Below are 17,694 nucleotides of genomic sequence, written 5' to 3' on the forward strand. Positions count from 1 at the left end.
ATGTTACACCCATGATATAAACAGGATAAAGATAAGCCAACAATAGTTGGCCAGTCAGTTTAATGTCAGTCATAGCAAAGTTTTCAGAACTGGTAGTGCTGATCAAAATTAATGTGAATAGGGTTTTATTAAAAAAACCTGTGCAGTGGGGTTGGTACGGGTGTCCCCTCAGGATCTAATATAGAAGATTGTAGAATCCCTCCAGTGTGGAACAGGCCCATTGATCCAATAAGCCCATACCGACTCTCCTAAGAGTAACCCACCCAGACCCATTTCCCTACCTTTTTACTCTACGTTTACCCAAGCCAACACATCCCTGATTATTACGGGCAATTTAGCATGGTAATTCACCTAACCTGCACATCTTTTGGATTGTGGGAGGAAACCGGAGCACCCGGAGGAAACCCATGCGGACAACGTACAAACTCCACACAAACAGTCGCCCGAGGCTGGAATGGAACTGGGCCTCTGGTGCTATGAGGCAGCAGTACTAACCACCGTGCCACCCAATATGTCCCAATTAAGTCAGCTCTGACTCCTCTAAATTCCAGAGGACACAAGTCTAGCCTATCAAGCCTTACCTCATAGGGCAATTTGCTCATTCCCGGTATTAGTTTAGTAATTCTTCACTGAACTGCTCTCAAGGCAATAACATCCTTTCATATGCATGTTGACTAATTTTGTATACAGTACTGGATGTAGGTTTGTTCGTTGAGGTGGAAGGTTTGAAAACAAACCTTCCAGCTCAGTGAGCAAACCTACATCCAGAACCTCAACCTGAGCTACAAATCTTTACAAAACTTGTATACAATACATCAGATGTGGTCTTACCAATGCCCTGTATAACTGAAGCATAATCTCTCTCCTCTCATATTTAATTCCTTTTGAAATATCCATAATATTTTATTGGGTCTCCTGATTATTTACTGTACTTGCATAACAACCTGGTGCGATTCATGCACAAGTGCACTTAATCTCTCTGCATCGCAGAGCTCTGCAATCTCTCACCAATTAGATAATACACTTTCCTTTATCGTTCAATCAAAAAGGACAATTTAACACTTTCACACACTATTATTCATTTGCCAGATTTCTGATCACTCACTTTACTGATCTATATCCGTTTGTAGGCTTTTTGTGAAGGCTTACTTACTATACACTTGACCTCTTCATCCAAATCATTTATATAACTTGCAAAGAGTTGAGGACCCGGCACCAACACCACTCATGACATCCTGCCAGTCTGAAAAGGACGCACTTATTCTGATTTTCTGCTTCCTTCTCACATTTTCTATCCACCCCAATGTGTTACCCCTAAACCATAAGCTTCTATTTTCTGCAATAACCCTTTATGGAGAACCTGATGAAATGCTCTCTAGAAATTTAAATACAGTATAACCACTGGTTCCCCTTTATCTAAAGCACAAGCTACTTAGTCATAGAGTCATAGAGATGTACAGCATGGAAACAGACCCTTCAGTCTAACTTGTCATTGCCGACCAGATATCTTAAAGTAATCTAGTCCCATTTGCCAGCATTTGGCTCACATCCCTCTAAACCCTTCTTATTCTTGTACCAATTAGACATCTGCAAGGTTACATTGATCCTATGGTGTTCAGGCCAACATTCAGGTAACTTTCCTTCCCACTTCTTCTCCAGTCACAGGGTGTTTTCTCTCCCATACTTCCTGCCCTTTAGTGAGATGCAGTTGAGTCTTACTAATTGAAATTCTTAAAGTAAAAAACTTAGCATCATAAAGTCCTACAGCATGGAGACAGACCCTTTGCCCAAACTGGTCCACACCGATCAAAACGTCCATCCAGTCTAACCCCAGTTCCCTGCACTTGGCCCATATGCTTTTCATCCTTTCTTATCCATATATTTGTCCAAATGCCTTTTAAATGTGGTTAATGTTCCTGCCTCAACTCCAACGGCAGCTCATTCCACATGTGTACCACCCTCTGTGTAAAAAAGTTGCCCCTCAAGTTCCCTTTTATTCTTTTCCCTCTAACCTTAAACTGATGCCCTCTAGTCCTCGATTCCCCAACCCTGGGAAAAAGACTTGAGTGCATTTATCCTATCCACGCCTCTCATGATCTTATACACCTCTATAAGATCCCCCCTCAGTCTCCTACGCTCTAAAGAAAAAAGTCCTAGTTCATGCAACTCAGACCCTTGAGTCCTGGCAACATCCTTGTAAATTTTTGACGTGTGTGTGTATATACACAGTAGCATTTTAATTAGTGGTGCTATACGGTTTACAACTATTTACTTGCAGCTGAAGTCTAATTAGTTGCAAGAAATTGTATTTATTTTTGTTCAGTGCAGAAACCTGGTTTTTACTTTCTTTCAACATGCATCTGAAAGTCAAGTAAACTGGAGAAAAAAAAGTTACCTTTTGTAAAGACTCTCAAAAACTGAGGCTTGGTTTCAAGCATCCTAGCCCAATGAATGGTAACAATTGGTGGAAGGATCAAGAGTCACAGGGCACAGATTAAAGGCAACCAGCAAATGAAACAATGGTCACATGGGGAATAGCCTGTTCCATGCAGCTAGAGATTAGGATCTGGAGGTCACTGCCTGAGATTGTGATGGAAGATTCAAAAGAAAGCTAGATTATTACCCGAAAGGAAAGATGTGTAGGACTACAGAGAAAAGACATGTTTCAGGCATTAGATGAATTGCTCTTTCCAAGACCCAGCATAGGCACAGAAGGCTGAAAGTCCTTCTTTTGTGCTATACCCTTACTATGATCCTATTGAAAATGTTGATGTTGCTGTTGGACACTGTTCAACATTTGATGTTCATTTCAGCTATCAGATATTAGGTAACCTTTGCGAGATATATAGATCTTTCAAGGTCAAACCTTTCTGATTACTTCTCAGCAAAAAGTGGCAGTACAGTACATTCTGCTATAACACGTGTTTCATCAACACAAATTGCCTTTAACTTGATTTAAGAATTTAGACTGTTATTTGTGGAATGCAAAATTTCCTCACCTGTATTGGCTCTAACATGATTCGTGCCTCATTAGTTTAAATAACATAGATATTGCACGATTTTCTTATAACACATGATCGCATGATAACAGAACTATCATGTTGTATCAGAACTGACTTCATTTCCAAATTAAACAAAGAGAAAACCATAGTATAAGGATGACAATGTGAATAGTTTTTGATCAATAAAATCTCCAAAGCAGACTACAATCAAGTTCATTGTTACAATTAAATGTAGACAAACAGGAAAAATACAAAATTGAAGGCCTTACTGTATTATTGTTTGTGCAGCTATACTGAATTGAAATACTATCAAATGGTAGGTTTGTTTCCACCATCCTCTTTAAGTGTAAGAATCTACAGGAAAGACTTGGTCTAGTGTGGTAAAGCAAAACAATATCGAATAAGAAGTAACTTAATGCATGCCAGTAACTAGTTTCCAGGTGATATCAGTATACAGAGGAACGTCAATTATCCAAATATCGATAATCCGAACTTTGGATGATTCAAAGATTTCAAAGTCCTGCAAAACGGTTACATCAAAGAGGTAAGTATATTTGGATCACCTGTACTGAAGAACATGTGAAAACGCTGGCAAAAACAAAGAAACACAAGCAGCTCAAGCATCAGCGACTGGATTTTTAAAAAGTTGTTACACAGTTTTTATAGCATTCCTGTCATTTTACTGGGCCATTTATTAAAAAAAAAATGGCCATGCGTGAGGTGCTGCTTCTGTCTTTCTATCGTGACACCGAGCTCTCAGAAACTGACAAATGCTCTTGCAATCGTTGAAGCTGTTTGGGATCTTATTTAATGCTTGGATTTCATGTACAGTGTTTATGTGATGGTAAGTCCTTCTAGTTTAACTTGTAATTTGCAGAATGCAAAGACCAGTTTGTTTAAATAGCAGACTCATTAAAATTATAGATTTAAACAAATTCTCTGGTAGAGCACAGTGTTTGATCAGTATGGTTTCCCTTGTTTAAGGTAAAATCGATTATCCGAATAATCGATTATCTGATCTCAACAGTGCCTGCCCATCTCGTTCGGATAATCTTTGTAATAGACACTGATGCTGAGATTATGAGGAAAACTTGGAATTTAGGTCTTACCCTTGAAAGACTTAAGATGTTCTCCCTATCAGTCCCCATATACATAACAGATGATTCTTATGGCACTCCTCAGTATTAACACTTTCAGACTCATATACAATAGTAACCATTCAACCTCCAATCTCATCACTTTATCAATTTTTCAATATATTAAATATTTGATATTTACTAAATGTGCCCATGGTTGACAAACCAAGTTTAGTATCTGCCTCTTTAAGTCAACCCATAATACTTAACAGCTGGGTAATTTCTACTATGCTCTGCCAGTCTGCTGCCAGAATCTCTGTCAAAACCGAGGAAAGCAACACAAATCGTGTTTCAATACGTGGCTTCCATTTCCTCGATTTTCTTGTTTGAGCTGTTATGTAGGAATCCACTGTCAATTCTTTACATGCAAATAAAGAGATGGAGCCTGGAGTAGGCCTGATCTTGCACTTGGAGTAGGACACTACCATTGAGGTTAGGGATACCTGACACCACAATACCAATGTCTGAATTTCAGAAGAAGGAAGTATTTAAGGAATTGGTTCCACTACTTGAGTGGGGCAAGAGGTCTCAAAGCAGAGACTGATGGGGCCTAAAAGGAAGGAAACTGCCAAAACTTCAGGGCACATGAATTAATTGGCCACTACAAGTGAGACAATGCACTGAGGGCCAGTGATTTGGGGCAGTTCCTCTTTGGTCAGCTGCAGAGCAGTTGCTGGGAGAAGCTCACGTGCTTCTATTCCCACACATTCTACTGTTGACATTCCCACAAAAGTGTTCGTACTAGTGGGTGGGTGGGGGAGGAAGAGGCAGCCTTGGCGATGCTTCCTCTGTGCCCTCAAAACTGTCTTTCTCAGGAGGTCTTGGCGATCCCTTTTGGTGGACCATGATCTTCCCACTGGCAGACCCAACAGTGAGAAGGCACTGTGGCCAGTGGTTGGGAATGATGTGCAGTGAATGGACCTGACAGCGGGATTCATGTGAGGGCTGTATTGGAATCAAGTGCAGTACTTAGCTGATTGGTGGGACACAGACATTTCAACTACCCTGAAAGGGCTGTCCCGGTTTTCTCCTGTAAGGATCAGGATTCTCTCCTCCTACAAGATGAAGCGACTAATGTCAGGCACCCCTCCAACTGACCCAGCTCTTACTGCTGCCTCTGTGATGAGAGAAAGGGAGTGAGTGAATGAGGTGGAACTGGCTGACACAGCTGATTAGTAGGCCTGATCTTGCACTTGGATTAGGACAGTACCAGTGAGGTGAGGGGTACCTGATTCCACAGCTGTTCGTGCCAGTGCAGGAGGGAGACATGTTCCGAGTGAGGGAGTCGGCAGCACAAAGGCCATGTAGTGGTGTGGGTGGACAGGAGTGGAACAAAAAAAGATGGTGGAGACAATAGTGAGAGTGGCAGCCCCAGTGGGACGTGGGTGTAGTGGCAGAGATAGACTAAGAGTGAATTAGCAGAGAGAAGATGGGCACTTACTCCAGCAGAATGGAGGAGATCATTGATCATCTTCTTGCATTGCCAGGTTTTGCTCTGGACCATAATAACAGCACTGACTTGGGCAGTGACCTCAGACCAGTCTGTCACCAAAGAGAGATGTCCTCCATCCTGATCACCAGCACCTCCAGGGACTCTGTCAGGAAATCATGGCACCATTTTCCCCATCACCAACATCTTCATGCCTTTTCAGAGCATGGCAGCTTCAGAATGCTGATGTTTGTCCAAGTGCACAGCGACCTTTTAAAGATGGCATGGTTACCAACAATGTTGGTTTACTGCGGGATATCCGCAACCTCTTCCAGGAACAGAGGAGGGTAGAAAAGGGCTAGAATCAGTTGACAAGGGCACCATCGGAGTGCATGCAGCAGTCATGAATGAAGAGAGTTTGTTAAGATGCAATGACAGAAGTCACTAGGTTTCATGGAGAGAAAACCTCAGTAAAACTCAACAAAATTGACACATTGCCAGAAAACTGTAATGGAGTTAAATACTAGTTTGTTAATTATAGGTTGGAGAAGGAATAATTCAAGCATAAATAATGCCACCTGATTGATTTTGCTTGAAATGATTGCTTTATTTCTTTTTTTACACTTAAGGAATCAAACATAATCCAAAAATCTCCAGATGTAAGATCCTCATACATTTTGAAAGCCTGCTTCTTCTTCAATCAGAAAGGCAATGTGAAATCTCTAGTGAAACAACCATAAGTAAAACCAGTTAGTAAAGGCCTGATTGCTTATTATTCCCAACAATAAAGGAGAAGCACTGAAGGACAGACTTGCAACCTTCACCTCTGTCGATTAATGCATTGCCTAGTCAGAGTGCAGCTACGAATGCTGTATGGGTCACAAGGCAAACTCATTACAGAATCAGGTCAATTCTTCCATTGATTGCCACAGAAAGGAACTTGTGCAGGTTCTGTTACAATCATGTGAGACACTCCAGCAGATTGCTTGTATTTTACTTCCCTCAGTAATCCCATCACCCAGTCAGGAAACACCGCAATTCATCACTCTTACATATTCTAAGGAAAGCTATTTACAAATAATTAGTTTAGTGCTTAGAAGGGCAGCCTTTGTCTTTTTTGGATGATATGGACAATTGTGTGGAAGGCTAACAACATAAGTTAGAGATATTTCCTGATCACCACATTACTTTTTGGTGTGTTTGTTCATCATTTGGAAAATACAATTGTTTGAAATTCTAAAGGTAAAACAAGAGCTGATGAGATTCCCCAGAGAGTAGGCAAAAGTTAAACCAAGTGCTGAAATGCAATTACAAGAGAAGGTTTGTAGTTCATTTCCCAAGTGCTTTACTGAAAATTTACCAACATCACACATCAAGAACCGACACTCTTAAAGCTACAGAGTTGGAACCCATCCGTGAGATTGATCTAAGAAACAGCAGCCAAAATAATTGGAGGTTAAAAAATTTCAAAGATGGTCCCAAGCATTTCCTTCCCAAGAATTAGATGTTTCAATGAGACATTCATCATCAGGTTTGTACCTTAATGTATCTAAAGTTGTAATTTTATAATGGATTCACATTCACAAAAAAACTGAATTGCCTGTCTCTACAGTTCAAACTTTCATATGGACAAAGCAATTTGACATTCCTCATGAGTGACATATGACGCAAGGAGGTATGATTCATGGTCTGACATTTCATCTTCATATTTGTGCTCCTGAATTACCCTGAGAAAAATCACTGCTCACATCCACAGTCTAACACTGTCAGGCCAACTGCTCCTGACCTCATGTCAAAAAATCATTTGACTCAAATCTCCATCACTCATCAAAAATCCACAAATGCAGTGACACATCGCAACTGCTGGGAACAAAATGGTGAGAACAATGCAAAACCACCCCTCATATGATTGCAATGGCCTCATCCAATCTAGAATTGGACATAGCCAAGAAAGTAGATGGGATTTTCTCAGGAGGGGCTACTCTTGGTTTTGGGTCCAGATTGCAGTCTTGTGACTGTTACCGACAGATAGCAGAATCACGTTGCCGATTTCCCCAATTATGCTCTCTTTTCTCACGCTAGCCCAGAGCTCAGGCCACAACTGAAAGGAGAATGAGACAGTGCCTCACTTTTCTGCCTTCTTTGTGGGGGAGTCAGCATTTTGTTTTCACTGAGACCAAGCAGTCAGTCCCCCGTGATTGACGGGGTGCTCTCTCCAGCAGTGAGGTCAGGCTTTTGCCCGGAGCACTCCCACAAACTCTCGGACTGGGCCATGAAGCATGAAGATCCATGGCTCCCCAAATCTGCAAAGAGACAGGAAAGCTGCATTCCCACGGCTGTCAAACTCTAGCAAAATACCCTTCAAGGTTCTCATGACATGGTCCTTCAAACTACTTGCTTCCAGTTTCCCCAGAAGGCTGTTCTAACCCAGCTCCCCTCAAGTTTCCCCTACATGCCACACATTTTGACTTATTACTGTATCAGCATTCTATCACTGTGAGTAGGTCAAAGCCCTGGAACTCCCTTCCTAATACTTCCGTCTTTTTTTCCCTCTGCTCCTGTACAGACTTCAGAGGCTTGTGGAAGCCACACATTAACATGCTGATTGAGATGCATGGATCTTCCCAGTCTCTTCCAGGGAGGGAATGTTGCCTAACAGTGCCTCTGATGTATGACCACAGAGAGAAACTATAAACGGTGACAGCTCACCACCACCTTTTCTCAGACAGTTAGAGGTGAGCAACAAATGCCAGTCCAGCCTGCCACATCCTCATTCCACTAGCAAATAAATGTACCAGCTCCATTGCATCTCACAGCCCACCAACTGGGGGCTAGAAAAATTCCACCCACAATGTTAGATTCTATTAAAAATTTTAAGAAATGTTTTTGTTTTATTGAGAAACAGTGCTCCTGGCTCATTCCACTGAACAAAGCTTCACCAAATATATTTCCCCTACAGACAATGGTCCGTTAAATCATTTGTAACATTATACATGTTTACTAACAGAAAGAACAGCCAGTAGCTGAAGCACTGTTGTGTTTACAGATACCTATATTTTGAAAACTTAATGAGTCTACTTAAACGTCCGGTCCAATTGAGAATGTACACATTGGCAAGATTACCTTTGAAATATCCTGTGCATTGCTGGTTAACACAAGACTTGCAATGAATTCCACACACTGCACGATTCGGGTACAAGCTTTCTCTTCATTTTGGGCCATCCACAGTATGTGTTCATCCACTAGCATCATGTTGCTGGCTATTTCTGTGATGGATTCTCCCAGCTGTGGAACAAAATACTCTCATTTATATTTGGATGATTCATCTCCAGGTATTGCTTTGCACCGCAAATGTAAATATCTTTTTTCATGGCACATTAGCATTCAATTAAAAAAAAACAAGGCTAAAGATGATCAGAATAAAATCTGCACAGATATCAATCTTTACTGATTCTGTTCTACTTGTCTTTTCCTGTAATGACTGACTTCTACCATTTTACAAGGTAAAAACAAGGACTGCAGAGACTGGAAACCAGAGTCTAGATTAGAGTGGTGCTGGAAAAGCACAGCAGGTCAGGCAGCATCCGAGGAGCAGGAAAATCGATGTTTCGGGCAAAAGCCCTTCATCAGGAAGAGAGCAGGAATAGAGGAATAATTGAAGGGCTTTTGCCCAAAATGTCGATTTTCCTGCTACTCAAATGCTGCCTGACTTGCTGTGCTTTTCCAGCACCACTCTAATCTACCATTTTATAGGTTAATTAAATCAAAAGCAAAACATTGCATGAAGTAAACAAGATTCAAGCAGACTGTTCTAGTTATTATTCAGACCTTGGATACAGTGAAGTTTGATAATTTTTTTCTACATTAAAGGGAAGTTGCAGTGATGCACACAATAGAAGTTTTGCCCCGGTGCAATTTCTGAGAACATTCTAAACTGTCTCTATCTCAGCTTACTGTGCCCTGCATGGACTTCCTCCTCTAGGCTAGGGACATTAAAAAAAACACAAATGAGGATGGCTGTGTTTGTTAGAGACCAGTCATCGCAGTACTGCAAAAGCTCTTCAGGATAGCATCCTTGGCCTCACAGCGCCAGAGACCCGGGTTCAATTCCTGCCTCAGGTGATTCTCCGTGTGGAGTTTGCACATTCTCCACGTGCCTGGGTAGGTTTCCTCCAGGTGCTCTGGTTTCCTCCCACAATACAAAAATGTGCAGTGAATTGGCCGTGGTAAATAGCCCGTAGTGTAAGGTGAAGGGGTAAATGTAGAGGAATGGGTCTGGGTGGGTCGCGCTTCAGTAGGTCAGTGTGGACTTATTGGGCCAAAGGGCCTGTTTCCACACTGTAAGTAATCTAATCTAATTTATCTTCAGCTGCTTGATCGAATGTCTCTCCTTTGACATGAGAGTGGAGTGAAGCTGTTCACTGACAATTTCAAAATGTTCAGTTTATTCACAATTTGTGATTATCAAATTGCCTGTTGCCATAATATGGACAATGTCTAGACATTGGCTCATTGTATATTAGTTTGAAATGGCCACCTTAAAAAAAACAGGAATCCCAGCCACCACCCAATGGCCCGATGTTCACCAATACCCCTTCATCAATATCCTAACTGTGAAATAGATAAGAAATTTGAACCAGAACAACTATAACAATACCAAGAATACAAGAATATGGAAGATACCAGAGATACTTGAACTCAAACAGCAAAAGCAGCAGCTGGGCAGATTCCCTGCTTGTTCAGACAGCTATGTAGGTCTCTTTCTCCTTTTGAATTACTTCCCAAGTGATCACTGCTTATGCCTCCCTTCCTCCTTTTAAAAGTGCTGTTGTTTTGATCTTTTGTTTTCCAAAGTTCGAAAACAATGCAACAGCTTGTAAAACAGTTATTACGCCTCCTAGAATTTGAGGAAATCAGTTCCAATATTGAAAATACATCAAAAAAAAGGAGCAGCTCTTAGAGCTACAACTTTCTCTCCTCCTCCACCTTGATTACCCATTACACTTTTAATGGTAAGGTTCTGGAAGGTGTCGCTGAACAAAGAGACCTTGAATTGCAGATTCATAGTTCTTTGAAAGTAGAGTTACAGGTAGATAGGGTAGTGAAGATGTTTGGTATGCTTGCCTTTATTGGTCAGCACATTGTAGATAGAAGGTGGGAGGTCATGTTGTGGCTATACAGGACATTCATTCAGCCACTTTTGGATGATCACACGTGGTTCTGGTCTCCCTGCTACAGGAAGGATGTTCTGAAACTTGAAAGGGTTCAGAAAAGATTTACAAGGATGTTGCCAGGTTTGCAGGTTTGAGCTGTAGGGGGAGGCTGAATAGGTTGCGGCTATTTTCCCTGGAGTATTGGAGGCTGAGGGAACCTTATAGAAGTTTATAAAATCATGAGGCGCATGGATAGGGTAAATAGGTAAGATTTTTTTTCTTGCAAGGCAAGGGTGGGGGAGTACAAAACTAGAGGGCATAGGTTTATGATGGGAGAGGAAAGATTTAAAAGGGACTCAAAGAGCAACCTTTTCACACAGAGGGTGGTGCGTATATGGAATGAGCTGCCAGAGGAAGTGGTGGAGGCTGGTACAATTACAGCAGTTAAATGGCATCTGGATGGGTATATGAATAGGTGATATGGGCCAACTGCTGGCAAATGGGACTTGATCTATTTAGGATATCTGGTCAGCATGGATGAATTAGACTGAAGGGTCTGTTTTCATGCTTTATATCTCTACGACACTATGACTCTCTGCTAGATACTCTGTGATGAGTAGTTCAACGCCTGACTCATCAAGCTCCAACCACTGCCCACAAGAGTGAAGCTGGGGGTATGATCAATTATTAAACATGCAAATAAAGGCTAAATATTGCAGATGCTAGTAATATGATATATCCACACACACACACACACACACACACACACACACACACACACACACACACACAGAATGCTGGAGAAACTCAGCAGTTCAATTCTGAAGAATAGTCATAATGGATTCAAAATATTAACTGTGTTTCTCTCCCCACAGACCCTACCAGACTTGCTGAGTTTCTCCAATACTGAATACTCGCCTGACTGAACTCACTTCCACCAATTTAATATCAGATGAGACAAAATTTGATTAATTGGTGTCTGTCTACCAGACTTAAGGTTCACCCTTTCATCACCAGAATATTGTTATTGTATTATACATAACAGCAGGATAAACTGCTGAGAGAAACCAAGGTTAGTTCAACAACATCTCCTTCCTCTGCAACCTCCATGACTAAGAAATGTAAAGGCCTGCATTTTCACCAGGATGGAGCAACTCTCCTGTCAAAACTGTGAAAAGCAATTGCCAAAGGAAAGCTGTCAAGCTTTCAAAGCATTTAGAATTCCTGTTCTTTACATATGGACATCACATCTGGAGTGTTAACAAAGTAACTGCTTGCTATTTCACTCTGTCTATTGGCATAAAGCTTGAGGGTTTCCATTGCTGGATTGCTCTGCATGACTCATTTCACAATCATCCATTATCACAGTAGGGCTTCTGTCATCTTACAGTTTGATTGACAGCTCCAAATGGTTGTGGAATCTTGGAAGTGGAAGAATACAATTAAGTTCAATTATTGCTGCTTTAAGGGATTTGTGCACTTGAATGAAATGGTTACTTTTAGAAGACATTATGAAACTTAGGAATGCATTTGTAGTAAATGGGTTTTTATGAAGGAGTAGTATTTCCAATATGTTTGCAATTTACATAAAGTTTTATTTAATTAAAAGTTATTTCATATCAACTCTGCATGGATCCTGATGTCAACCCTTAGTTGACACAAGAGACATAAGAACAAAGGTAACGCTGGGGAGTATTTAACTGAGTTACTCCAAAGGACCATGAGGGGATTACAGAGCAGTGAAGGTTGGCATGGAGGCTGTAAAGGGAGTGGGTAGAGTGTCATGGAGATTAAAAATATCCAAGGTTAGTCAGAAGGGTAAAGGGGCTATAATGTGTTTTGGGATAAGTAGAAGGCCATAAGTAGGCACCAAGTGCATGACTGTCACAGGGATATGCACAAGGACATAATTATTCCTACCTTCCATGCTGACCTACGAAGGTGGGTAGGGAACATGAGGTGGCAAATGTTTGCATGCATATGGCACAGGAAGGAGGTGGGCAGGGTTGAGGGTGAGGGCTGTTTTATGTTTTATTTGTTATTTGAAATGTCCATGTAGTGTCATTGCACAGAGGCAGGCCTTCCGCCCAGTCTATCATCCTCACCCACCTACCCCTCTCAGATGCATCCATCATCTAATTGGTAAGAGTGACCAATGCACAGTCCTTTGAGAAGCAAAGTCCCCTCTTCACATTGAGGATACAATCCACTGTATTCCTTAGCAGTACGTCTGTGTTAAATGGGATAGCTCTCGCAATTCAAACTGGACACTTCTACACTGTGTGCGACTAGCAGCAGCAGGATTGTATTCAGCCATATCCTTTAAGCTCATGACCCAGTACATTCCAGCAATCTATCATAACCATCAAGCCAACAGATCATCCTTGGTACAACAAAGACTGTAGGTGGGCATACCATCAGTAAAACCAGGCATACCTACAAATTAGATGTCAGCTTGAAATTATGCCTACTTCCATACCAAACCGCAAACTCAACATGCAGCATACAGCACTAAGCAATTTCACAGACAATGAATAAGATTTAAGCTCTGAAGGTACATCCAAGCTGCCAGCAGATGTGGGCAATCAAACAACCCATTGGAAGCGTTGGCTTCACAAATATCCTCATCAATAAAGATGGGAGAGCACAGAAAATCAGTGCAAAAGACAAAGCTAAAACCTCTACATCCATTTTTAATCAAGAAGTGTTGTTAAAGTCAACCATTGATGCTTCCTCCTGACATCCCCAACATCATAGATTTCTGTCTGCAGCCAATTTGATTCAGTTCCCATGATAGAGAAACAGACGAAGATGCTGGATGCTCAAAAGCTATGGTCACTGACAATAATATTGCCTTCAAGCTAAACACTATACTGTCCTTGATGAGTACAATAATTCATCACTGAACATGTTATGTTCCTGAAATGTGCAACTGCTGTAAGGCAGTCAGATTTTCCCATAACATCAATACAGCAAAAGTTGCTGTAGTTACACATTATAGGGCCTTTTTCAGCAGGAAAAAAAGAACACTACATCCTTGAAATTGAAGGACTATACACTTCTGGATTCTCATGTTCGTAAATGAAAATCTATTGATGTAACTTTAAAAGCATTAAAGAAATGTGCTAACTCATTCTTCTTTGCTGCTGCTCTTCACCTCTTCTGTTGGCTGTCTCCCCCATTGTCAACTGCCCTCTTGTGAATCATCGCAGTGAATGAGGGCTTGGGAATGGAGGGGCGAGAGGGAGAACACAAACACGGGAGTGAGAGGTGCTACAAATGGCAGAGTTGGAGAGGGATGTTGGAAGTGGAAGGGTTGAGGGATGGAAGTAGCGAGTGGGGTAGGAGGTTGGGAGGCTTGCAGCCAATGAGAGAGAGGTGGTGTGCCAGAGTGTCAGGAAGCAGAAGTAGCCAGGCCCAAATGGTGCCACTGGGTCAGGTGCAGCTCAGGATGCACTGGCATGAAATGTATTATCATGGAAATGTCCACGCAAAGTGCATGTGGTGGCCCCATTACATCTGCAATGTTGAAAAGGAATGAGGCTGAAAGAAGCAGCGTGCTATGACAACTTAGAATATAGGCACCCCTTCAGCATCACTGGGTCTTTGCCCTGTATTCTCTCTCTTGGTAGCATTATTGCCACAGGATAGCAAATATTCAAGGAAAAGCTCCACCATTACTTTTTCAGGGTGAGAATGGTTACAATCCAAAGCTTGCCAGCATTGCCAGAGAACAAACATTAAACAAAAATCTCAAGCACTTGTGAACCAGTGAAAAGTTTTTCAAAATTTTACAAATAATCCATCAGATAATCTGTGCTCTTTAAATGTTTAAGTTAGAAAGTTGACCTTGGTTATATTTGCAAGAATGACAAATGGCAAGCAAGCCTTTCCAAGAGGTGTCTCACAATGCAAAATGCTCGTCTGCCAATAACATCAAAAATCAGCAAATGGTATGCATTGTCTTTACTACTAATGCTTGTAATTAATACATAACACACTCTGGTTACTGTACAACTTTGTCTGTAGCTATTGCTGGAAATAACAAGTGTAACATTTCTTTCAAATATGCAAGCTTTTCGATGTGCTGGAGATTTTATGCTTGGACAACAAGTTGTTGCAAATCCTACCAAATATAAGTGACTGAGCTAAGGATACTATTCTAAAATTAACTATCTGTGATAAGACTGGGCTTTTTTTTTTGACATGCCTTGCTTCCCCAACTAAATGCATTTACCCATTCCAACTAGTGAGAAAAGCAATCAATATAACTTGACCTTAAAGGTATTGAGTGATTGTGCAACTGTACCCATTCAGGTGAGAAGTGAACTTTCTCAATAAAACAAAACATATTTCTTTGACTGCTGTGAAGAATTATTTCCAGAACTGGATTGCACTGAACTTAAAGTAACTACAGAATAGCAACAAAAGAAAACACAGTCACCTCAGAAACCTCACACCCAGCAGTGAAACAATATTTTCTATGAAGCAGAACAACTTTCTTTCGAGAGCACCATGAATCTAACAAGATATCTCGCTGCTTTACTCACTTCTCAAGACTTCACTGGATGAAAATTTGACGCTTATGCGTTACAGGAAGAGGTGACTAAAAGCTTGCTCACAGAGGTAGATTTTAAGCACCATTTAAAGTGGACGAGAGGTGGAGATGCAGAGAGGTTCAGGAGGAAATTCCTGAAGAATGGAAGGTACTTTTACCGATAGTAGGGTGAAAGATACCAAGGGTGTTGAAAAAGCCAGAATTGGGGAATAGTAACAGAGGGTTGTCGGGATAGAGGAAGTCACAGAGGTAGAGAGAGATGGATATCCATATGCATATTTATTTTTATGAATATAATTCTTACATTATAATTTAATTGATACATAATAGTGACAGATAACAGAACTTAGGAAAAGTAGTCAGCCAAACACTGACACCACATATATCTCGCTCAGTTGATAAACAATTGTGCACCACGGTTTTCCGTTTTCGAAGACCATGCCAACCTTGTATGCATGCCATTACTGCCCCCTTAAAACCATGGATTTCAGTCTTGCTGGAAGTTTTTTATGTGGCACTTTATCAAATGCCTTTTGAAAATCCATGAGCCACCAAACCAATTCTCTCTGGTAACTTATCAAAAAAACTCAAATCAAATGAGTTAAACATGATTTGTCTTTCATTAAAAAGTACTTCCTTTCACTTTTTAATTCAAGTGGCTGTTGACTTTATTCTAGATTATCATGTTTGACTGCTTCATGCAACCAGTAAATAGAACAACTTGGAGTTACTGTGTTTATTATTAGCCCTGAGAAATATTGCAAAATGATGACCTGCAATATCTATCCTTACTTCTCTCATGATCCTCCGATGCATCTTATAGAATTTTGGGGCTGACTTTTTATGTCTTACTAGCTGCCTGTTATTTGGGTTAATGACCAGACTGTGAACAGTTTGGGCCTCAGAAATTAAAGGTTGTTGTCTCTTACAAGGGGAGGGGAATTTAAAGTAGGAATGTTTTGCTAAACTTGTACAAGGCATTAGAGGGACCACATCTGGAGAATAATGAATACTTTTGATATCCTTATTAAAAAAGGATATAAATCTTTAATAAGCAGTTCAGAGGAGATTCGCTTAACTGATATGCTGGGATGGGGTGTGAAGGGTGGGGTGTGAGTATCATCAATAGAGGTTGAAAGTATGTACATTGGAGTTTAGGACAACACAATGTGATTGCTTTGTAATCAGGATGCTCAAATAGAAACTAAGACATGAGCTTTTTTGTACAGAGTGTCATTTTTATATGTATGAATTATGTGCGTATCATTGGCTCGGGCAGCATTTTTGCCCATCCCAAATAACCCTGGAAGTGGTGGTTATGACCTGCCTTTTGGAAATGCTGTCATCCTTAGAAGGCAGCAAAATCCACATTGCTATTAAGAAAGGAGTTGAGGATTTGCATCCAATGACAGTGAAGGAACGGTGATGTAGTTCCAAGTCAGGGTGATGCGTGACTTGGAATGGAACTTGCAGATGGTGGTGTGCCTCCAAGACAATGGTAGTCACGGGTTTGGAAGATGTCATCAAAGGAGCTTTGGTGAGTTGCTGCAGTTCATCATATGATGCACAGTGCTGCCACTGTACGCTGGTGAAGGGAGCGAACGTTCAAAATGGTGGAAGGGGTGCCTATCAGGCGGATTGCTTTGTTCTGAATGGTGACAAACTTTGAGAGTGTTGTTGCAGCTGCACTCTAGGCAAATGGAAAGTATTCCAACACACTTGCATGGGACGTCAGCTTTGCTGACATGTGCCTTATACACTGGCAGACTTTGGCAGGGGAGGATATGAGTTACTCCCTACAGAATTCCAGCTTAGACCTGCTATTGAGCAAGAACTAAACTTTTTAAAAACATTTAAGTCCCTTTCCTCACAATCCTCTGACCCAATGTACTACCCAGGAATCTATTTGTAAACATTTGCCACCAATCGGGTTCTATTTGTGGGGAAAATTCAACAAGGTCAAGTTTCTTACTAATCAAGATTCTGACATTTGAATGTCTATGGAGATTCTCTTGATTATCTGTCAATAAAACCCCTCACATGCCATTTACAGCATTTCTCCAGCATCTCCATTGATTCTCCTTTGAATTAATGATGGATCCTTGGGAGTACCTGAATGAAAATTCAGCTGCCAGATGAGATGTGAAACAGAGCAGTCTAAGCTACAAATGAAGAACAATTCATTGTGATTGAAACATTTCATCTTACTGAGGTTTAATATAGTTTCCCAGGCATTAATGGTTAGCAGGTTACTTTGAGGTATCGTTGACACTAGGCAACAGGGAAACATATTTTAAGAATAAAAGTCTTACTTGTAATATTTGCTGAAATCCAATTCCTAAATGCTTCCTTGTACTTCATACATGTGGCATTTTGAGACCAGTTAGAATGTTACAATCTGATTATTATTTAAAAG

The 17,694-nt window shown here is 40.9% G+C and overlaps 1 protein-coding gene across 1 annotated transcript in view; it reads right to left on the reverse strand.

Moving 5' to 3' along the window:
- Positions 1-17,694, reverse strand: part of LOC132826241 (adhesion G protein-coupled receptor A3) — a 544,117-nt gene that overhangs the window by 193,424 nt on the left and 332,999 nt on the right. The window contains exon 11 of the mRNA XM_060841943.1: positions 8,691-8,852. Within this exon, the coding sequence (XP_060697926.1) occupies positions 8,691-8,852 (162 nt within the window). The remainder of the gene's footprint in view (positions 1-8,690; positions 8,853-17,694) is intronic.

The sequence above is a fragment of the Hemiscyllium ocellatum genome, chromosome 22 (genome assembly GCF_020745735.1).
Source record: "Hemiscyllium ocellatum isolate sHemOce1 chromosome 22, sHemOce1.pat.X.cur, whole genome shotgun sequence".
Lineage (NCBI taxonomy): Eukaryota > Metazoa > Chordata > Chondrichthyes > Orectolobiformes > Hemiscylliidae > Hemiscyllium > Hemiscyllium ocellatum.